General features: G+C 42.1%; 1 protein-coding gene across 1 annotated transcript in view; it reads left to right on the top strand.

The window, feature by feature from the left end:
• The window catches only part of T265_11811 (hypothetical protein), a gene marked incomplete at both ends in the record, with an annotated part of 16,283 nt that extends 7,421 nt beyond the window's left edge, over positions 1 to 8,862 (top strand). Inside the window, one exon of the mRNA XM_009178581.1 lies at positions 7,994 to 8,862. Coding sequence (XP_009176845.1) covers positions 7,994 to 8,056 — 63 coding nt within the window. The remainder of the gene's footprint in view (positions 1 to 7,993) is intronic.
• Between the last annotated feature and the right edge of the window lie 21 nt (positions 8,863 to 8,883).

Here is an 8,883-nt window from a genome sequence, read left to right as displayed (position 1 = left end):
AATAAACAAGTCAGTAGCTTGCGACCGACTATGTCTTCAGGAGCTCTATGATTGACTAATGTGTGGCGAGCGCAAGCAAGCCAGCTTAAAGTGTTGAAGCAGCGATATGATTCACATGCATTGGATTAAGTACTTTATTCACGCTACATGAATATAATTACAAGGAATACAGTGTGCCAGGATGATAAGAATACAAAAGTATAGTATTAAAATGTGAGAGTTCATGTGGTGTATGTGCTCACGTCCTCCAGGCTAGTCGAAACACCTGATCATTCGGATCGACTGAGCTTAGTCTCTTTCATCCCTCGTATTGAAAACTGCTTCGTTTGCGCAAATTTGATTAACAGCTATCTCACCTGTGGCACACTTACAAATCCTTAAAGCACATTCTCCAAGAGCAACAAAGGAAGCTGACTGAAGGAATTTTGCTAGGCAAAGCCCGATAGCCATATAGCTTCAAATGATGCCAGTCGTGTGAATCCATTTCTCTATGACCAACAACGTATGGAATCGTCACGCTGAAAGACGTATATGAGTTTCACGTGCGAAACTACCATCTGGATTGACATAGACCTGGTAGTACCCGCCGACGTGTTATTCACGATCAAAGTGTTTCAGTTTAAACAACCACAGAATTGTGAATTAGGAATGTGAATTTTAATTATCGGGCAACACATTTGGCACTTGAATCTGTCCTCAAACTGCTACGATTGTGGTGGGATACGGGTCAGCCAGGATGAAAGTTTTCCATTTTAAATCATTGCAGAGAGTGGAAGCGGCAATGACAATTTCCTATAATCAGACTCCCAATTTGCCACGTTTATACACTGCGTGATCAGTCATCCAAAATTTACCCCAACCCCCACAAATCTAGCGGGATCTTCGTAATGTGTATTATTCATGAACACATAGACACATGTCATGCTCACCGCAAAAACACGCGATGCTCTATTTCCCGTCAAAATCCATCGTGCCAAATCTTTTGTGTCATCCTCGTACAGATTCTTGATGTAATTCCTATGGATCTGGGTTAACGGAAATTGGGTCTTATTTACTCCATATATCGCATTCATGCTTTGTTAATATTATCATCAGAGAAGTATTTATCGGCAGGATTGAATAGAGCAAACTCGAAATTATCCCAATGAAGAATGTAGAATTATTCGTAACCTCCGCAGAATCACCGACCAGAAAGTTTGAAAAACAAAGGGTAGGTATGGAGATTATGTCCCTACATAGCTGACCGATTCTGTTTGATTTACGCTACTGACACTTTTCAGAAGCACAGTAGAACAAAATGCGAATTGTAGCATTATGCGGCATCTACTTTTATCACCAAAATCCCCGAATATTAAATTTGTCCACGTGAACGTGGCTTTTAAAACTTCCTTACGCATGGCACCAATGACACTGGGTAAATTCCGCTGGGGTAGCCGATGGGAACGTTCGCGTACCAGCTATAAAACCTATGAGATTTAGTATGGATATTAGGCGGCCGGTCATGCATGCGTCAAATCCGAGCACAAATATTTAAGTGTATTCAAATTGACGGCGGGTGAAAAGCATCGAATCCAGTAGATATTTGCCATGTGATAGAACATCACAAATGCGGTTATCCAAGGTTTTTCCGCTGTAACATTGGTGTGTCAGATTTACACTCACCAAACGATGAAAGGTGTGATGTTTTCAAGGTGGGTTTGTGGCATGCACGCTAGGTAGTAAGCTGCTCTGAGCGCCCAATTGTATCAGATCACCTGATTATACACTGCCACGAAACCAGTACGCTGAAATGCCAAGCCACCGATAGCGGGGTCAGAGACTTGCCGGATATTCACATCGAGGGGTGAGATCTCGGCCCGGCAGGAACAACCCTGCTGGTGGCTGGAGTTTGGGGAACTGCTCACCATATCATTACAATTTGTGTTATGAAAGGCGTTGTCCGATCCTTAGATGAAATCAAATGTCACGTGCAAAGGATGTGTGCACATGACACCATGCCGTTATGTGCCTTACCAGATGTGTTTTCTTACAGCACTCCGGACATCAGGCAACGGGCCAATGACATCTACGATATGTTCCGACCCGCTGATACGAATTCGACTGCATCCATCCCATGGCGATTGTTTAAATGGCGAACAGTGCTTCTAACACACATAGCTAATCTTCGTAAGGCCATAAGTTGCGCCCGACGAATCATTGTTTTCCCTGGATAGCGTTATGTTTCGTGCCAACAAGTGAGCCGACATCAACCAACCCCCGAGTTTTATTCACAAGCATTGTTTAACATGGCATCTTATCAGTGAAGGCAATCGACCAAGGTTTTAGAAGTTAGAATCAGAATAACGCACCTGGGTTGTGATAGAAGTTGAAAATTCGTTCGGAACGCTCGCCCCTCAAATGAATTTGTTAGCCGCATGAAGCCACTATCATCTAGTTCACCATCAGATGTGTGTTTATACTGATGTCAGAACGCCAACTATGTACGCGATGATGAGATTTGTGCTTGTTGCACCCTAGTAGGCCCATTCAATCAGGGGTCAATAGGTTTGACGGGGGCAGGGTTTAAACCCCGGATCCCGGCGGTAACCAAAATCATCTAACTTTTAGACGTAAAGTAAAAATGAGCGCATTGGGAGACCGTAAAATCTAGCACCTACAGAAAGCCTAAAAATGGTAGAAGGCAAAGAAGGCGGCAATGCCTGTCGAGCATTTTAGTTGACCGGTGATCACATGTTAGTGAAGACATCCATGGTCAGTTCAAAGCTGTTCTCCTGAGGGAGAAGAACGTTTCAACTCCAGAACCAAAAGTTCGAAGCAAAATTCACCGTGTGAGAGGTGCCACGCAACTGTATTACACAGCTCTCTTGGTACAGTCATTGGCGAACGTGAGATGTCTTAAGGTCTCGGAGGTTCGTGACCGACCTGTTTACTAAAGCACCACTGATTTTCTGGTTCGGATGGCCTTCAAATCGCACTGATCAAAGATAGAAATGAAATTCTTAATCGAAGATTGTCTGAGCAGTAAAAAAGATTTCAGCATAGATAGGTTGATTAAAGGAAATCCTAATACTTCATCACGTGATTGAACAACGCCAGTCGTAAAATAACCCGATTTCTGTGTTTGAGAATCACGCAGACACACTTAATCTGATTGTTAAGTTGCATCTCTTGAGACACATTACCGTCAGAAAAAGCCGTAAGGGTTTTTGTCGACGTACTGAGTTCTCTCTTGTTGTAAACGTGTGATAGTGTACTAGGGAATCTCCAAGAGTTTACGTACACAGGGATGTGACTCTCAGGGTAGTCCACTCTCTCCATTCACATTCCATGGCCCAGCAGGCAGACGCTGGCAGGAATTTGAAGCCCAATTTTTCCAAATGATCGCTGATGATATACTTGTCACTATGGGATATACAGGCAATATCACTTTTCTCTTTGGAAATCAAGAAGGCGCGCATGTTCGTGATCTAACTAAATTTACTCCAACACCCACGGATTCAAATGTGATGCTCCTAGAAATGCACTTGCGCATGCCACTTACACTCCATGTAGATATGCACAAAACTGCGGAGCGCTTGAAGGGTCCTGTGGGTTGTATCATTCCTGAATACTGGTGAATTTAGTGCAACAAGGTTTGGTGCGGCCTGCTGGTCGGTTGTGTCAGTTCTGAAAATGGTACGACAGATGACGCCAGTGCATGGATCCCCAAGTATCAGCAGCGTTAACTGAAGCGCCACAGCAGGACATATATGTGTACCATATCGTGTACCATACGAGAAACTGCGTTCTTTAGGGCACGTGTTTTGTATGCCAAATAATCGTTCTACAGATAGCGGACAGTAGACACAGCAAAATACATATAATGGGAAATGTCCGCGTACTGGCGCAGCTACCCGCCTTCCAGGGTGGCGTCCGCGTGGCACAGACGCACCCGATTAGAAACGTTGCAAACGGTCGCAGCTAACCGACGTCGGTACTTGTCACTTCCCATCCAGGTCCGTTAAATGCATGTGCGGATGAGCATGCGCATCGAATGTACAATAAAAAGCTAGCACCGAGTCTGTTCCTTCTCTATCTCCACTCTTTTCTTCACAATACTGAAGTTAAATCACTCATGTTCTTCTCCAAAACCATCCGTGTTGAAAATGGATGATATTGTGTTACTTAAATGGTTATCAAACCAAATGCTCAGAAATTTACAAACTAAGCGCTCGATTTAATGATTTCAAGGGTGACAGATAAATATGTTGTAGCCGCTATGCTACCAAGAATACTGATTACGAACGAGAGAAATGAGGTAACCAGTTAAATGTAACCGAACAAGGGTTGTGCTGGCAGAAGAATTCATATCGGAACATCCTAAGTATTAAGCAGGCTACAAAATATTACTGATTTATGCAAAATCTCTCCAAAAGACAATATTTATCCACGCAGTTTATGTTAGGATTACAGCAAAATCTATTATATTAAAATTACAGCAATTGGCTAGGTATCCTGATGCTATTTTGGACGTAAACTCAGAAGAAAATGTTTGTTTACGGCATGATATCGGTTCACTTTTAACAAGGCATGAATTATAAAAATATGAATTTCAACCAAAGAAATGCACGGTGAACATCTGGATATCTGTGGATTCACCAGTTCTTCCCATTCTAAATGGTTTACGAGACAACAACGCTTAAAATTCACGTTCACACTATATCGCTGTTAAGTAACAAGTTACAAGATATTCGTTGGTTGCTTTATGCAAACATCGACAACATAGTCCATTTGTTCGTCCAGCTGGCTATTTTTCTTGGTTATACTTTTTGAAACAACCATACTTTGCAGAATGTGCTCTCATGTGTCTCTGATATCATGTAAGAAACCTGTTCTGTATGAGAAACTTTGGCGCATGGCGGATAGGACTTGGGTGGTTTGTGCATGTTTGATGCATTAAAGCTTCTGGAGTTGGCACGTCGTATTACCTTAACGCCAAATGGCACCGCACATTACTGCCAAATGGGTTAATGCAGCCCCGTAGAAACGCCCAGAGCCAAATGAGAAGCACGGCCACCACGTTAAACTTACTGAATCAGCATATTCAAATTCACGTCAGGCGACCAGAAGAGGTATTAGGTGCGTAGGTCATCGTTCTGCGTCTTCTGTCAACCCAGTTCTTTGCGAAAGCGGCGTCGTAAGACATGTGATCAACCCCTTCCTTATTTCGCCCGAAGTTTCCTCCGTTAGCGCAATGTTAGTCATATATTCTTTTAGCTGATCACATTCGAAAATGACCTTCCAAGTTAATTCTGTGTTGTGTTTTTTGTCCTGCTTACGCTGTTAATATAATGATGTGGATTCTGCTGTGTGGAGGAGGGCAGGGTATCGTTTCCACAACCATCTTTGAGGATATTTGGTTTGTAATTATGCGTGTCCGGCGACCGACAGCGGCGTTCACTTGCCCGTAGAATTGCCACCAAATTCCTTACTTAGCAAACGGAACATCGGTTACGGGGGCATCACCCGGTCTTCTCAATGGTGTAACACAGGTGGTTACCGTGTTTCGTGAGTAATAATTAATATCCAATTTTTCGTCCAAATTTGGCGCTTCATTGCAAGTGACATTTGTTTGGGTGTGTTGGTCGCAGCCTGCTTCAAAGAGTGGCATACAGATTAAAGTCCTAGTGATATAACAAAGACAGAATTGCGTTTCCAGATTCTTATTCAGTATTGTTAAACTGTAAATCTTGCGTTGCTGAAGGCACGGTAATTAATCTTGCCAAACGGTGAACTGTTTTTCATTAGTCAAATGCGCAATCACTGCTCCTGTTGACCTACCAAGTCTTTGATTTCTACCTGCAAAATTTAGCAGGAACACACCCTTCTTGTCGTAATTGCTAGAACACAAAGTCTGTGCCGAAGTTTGTTCCAGCAACTCCAGAATACTAATAAAAAGAGTCCTGTAATAGAGGACCAAATGGTCAACCAAAGCGTAAAATTTGAACGGACCTCAGGGTAGACTTGCTGTGGAATAAAACGCCCATGGATTCCCTGCACAACTCTCCTTATGAGAGGATTTTCTGTGAATGTCCTCCAAAACGTATAGTTTTGATATCGACACTCCTGGAGTTCCATATACAGCAGAATAACAGATATGCTGAGGATCACAATTCTTCAAGACTGATGCCATTGGTGCGTTTGCTTGTGCGACTGTGTTTATTTTATCAAAACTGTAGCTACATGTTCTCATGGTATTACACTCGATTGGTTCACCATCAAATGTCTGGCGAAATAGTGTATGAGATTTCTGTGCGGTGTTTTCATGTAAGTGCACAAAAAGATATATCCAAAGGGATGGTTTGGAAAGAATAAATAGGCTCATAACTACGCTGGTTAATCCAAGAAAGTCACAGAGATGCGAACGATTTCCATAAATCTTATTATACTCCATCTGCTTACCAGCGAATGTTTGGGAAACAGTAAGTGCCGTTTGCCTTCAAGGTTATTTGATATTTCACACTCCGGATAATTTCGCTAAGCCTAATGGATGTTCCAGTCAGCTAGTGTAAAGTCGGTGGAATGAACTCAGCCCGAAAATTATCTTCATGTGGCCTACAGATATAACTCGGTTGTTCTAGCCCAAATTATTATAGCCTACCTGTTTTGCATCCAGTCACGTCAACTGACCCAAACCTGGGAAGTAAGTTTTCCAAGCAAGTTTCCGCATCTCTAAAATATACTACGCAGAAATCAGTTCTAGTAGCTCCATCACGTAAACTGTAGCTAGGTGTAGTTGCGTTATCACAAATAGGCAGTCACTAAGGGTTTTATTGGAAAGCTCCGTATTTTACCTCACAAAACTGAAATCTCTAGCGGCTTACGGGCTCAAAAATTCGAACTGTTTTCAGAAGCGCATAAGAGGCCAATAATAACCAAGAAAAACAGCCAGGTTCTGAACAATCCAGGTCCCTACGGAAAAGTGTTTTCGGTGGGTGATTCCACCGTCAAGCAGTGCAGTTTCCCAGATAATGTCAGCCATCAGGGAACAGGAAGGAGTCTGCTTTGCGGTTTGATGCGCATACGGTTTTTCTCTATAGGTTTGTATACGACTATAAATTCAGGGTGTTCTGATGAATGTCTTAAGGATATGCCTCATTAATTACACATGTACAGATACTGTGTATATGTTACTAAAAGGGAAACGGGCAAGTGAGCTGAGCTATAATGAATAAATGAAAATCTGATTACGGGTGACATTAACTTGGGTTCCGTGAACTTTTAGATGTTCCTAGTGAAGAATGTTTTCAGCAATTGCACCTGCGATACAACTGACAAACTTTTTTCGAACTGATAGGACTGGTATTGTCCTGGAGAGTTTTCACTTCCTGAATTAGTGGGAATCTTGAAAAAAATTATTGTTTACTTCGACCGACTGAACTATAATCTAAATGACGTCATTAAATTTAAAACACAATTCTATTTGCAAACTAGTAGGCCACATGTAAAACTGACCAGCTGATTGAATACAGCACCCCTTTTTACACATATAGATGATTAATGCTTGACGTGCACTCAGCTGGATAATGGCTTTATGATCATCACCAAAAAAATGTTCAGAGTGGACCTCAACAATTTTGACGACTAACTCTGTGGAACTGCACTTAAAGCTTGTAAGTATGGCTAAATTGTAACCGGTAAAAACTGAAAAAAGTGTTGATCGCTGAATTCTCTGCAAAATTCTGTTCATCTCGCCTGAAATAAAATGACAGTTCCTAATGTCGCTCTATTCAAGCTGATCAGTCGGGAAAACCGTCGGGTGCCGTCTAAGCAAGCCATAAATTACAACCGTTTTCCAGATCTATGCTCTATCTCCAAAACCGTCGGAAACCGCAAGCCCAAGAAGAAGTACTCAATAATATGATCATAGTATTCGATATCGGCACCATCGTCATCGGATTTCTAAGAAAACGTTCTTTGCTAATGTAAAATCCTTATCTCATAAACTTCGCAGCATCTTCAGGCGGGACAACAGGCGGTATATCATCGGCGCCGTCAGATTTGGGAGGTATGTTAGATTGCATGAATATTAGTTTATCGGTTTGCTGTGCAGTCGTACTCAATATATTATCATTAAGAACGTGCAGTTCTATGACCACAAATTTGCAAAAATTAACGTTTGCTCCAATGAAAAATCATAAAAAACGGCTGGTCTAGGACTCTTACTCCAAAATATTTGAATAATTTATCTGTTGTCGAGCAGGTAATGCGTCAAAGAAGAGGAGATACAAAGCTGTATAACAAATGAGTGGCAGAAGTTATGTACGCCAGGTGTTATTTAGGGCATGGAGATTCAAAACTTCCGTTGGACTCTTAATGCACTGTATCTGAATCTGTGTAATTTGTTAATAAACGGAATTTACTTCCACGCAAGTTCGCACAATTCGATCCGGATTCATATATTTCCAACGTCAGTGGAACTATATGCTAACTCTTTGTCCTAACCTTGTCCAACACAACAGTGTGGAATTAAGACATATCCCTGATGATCAGCATCTAGATCGTATGGGAGAAGTAAAAGCCTTCGAAAGTTGCATTATAAAATAACTCCCCTGCTAAGTTCTCTACATTCTATGTACATCAGCTACCACGCACCCGACCACACCCAGTGACGACAGTGAGGTTCCGTTTTTACTTTTTAGTTCACCTTTGCATTTGGATGGCTTGGGTTTTCTCCACGTATGTGTACATCGGACAGCGCTTTATGTTGCAAGCTGGATATGACAAAGCGTTGAACGTCATGAGGTTTTCCTTAAGGCCGCACAAACTTCCCCAGCCGCCGTGTGGCTGCCAAACATGGCACGCAAATGCCATCAGTGTGCGCGATTATTGTGAATAGCAATC

This window comes from Opisthorchis viverrini, assembly GCF_000715545.1.
Source record: "Opisthorchis viverrini unplaced genomic scaffold opera_v5_594, whole genome shotgun sequence".
NCBI lineage: Eukaryota > Metazoa > Platyhelminthes > Trematoda > Opisthorchiida > Opisthorchiidae > Opisthorchis > Opisthorchis viverrini.
The sequence above is the reverse complement of the archived record's forward strand: the minus strand, read 5'-3'. Positions and strand labels throughout refer to the sequence as shown.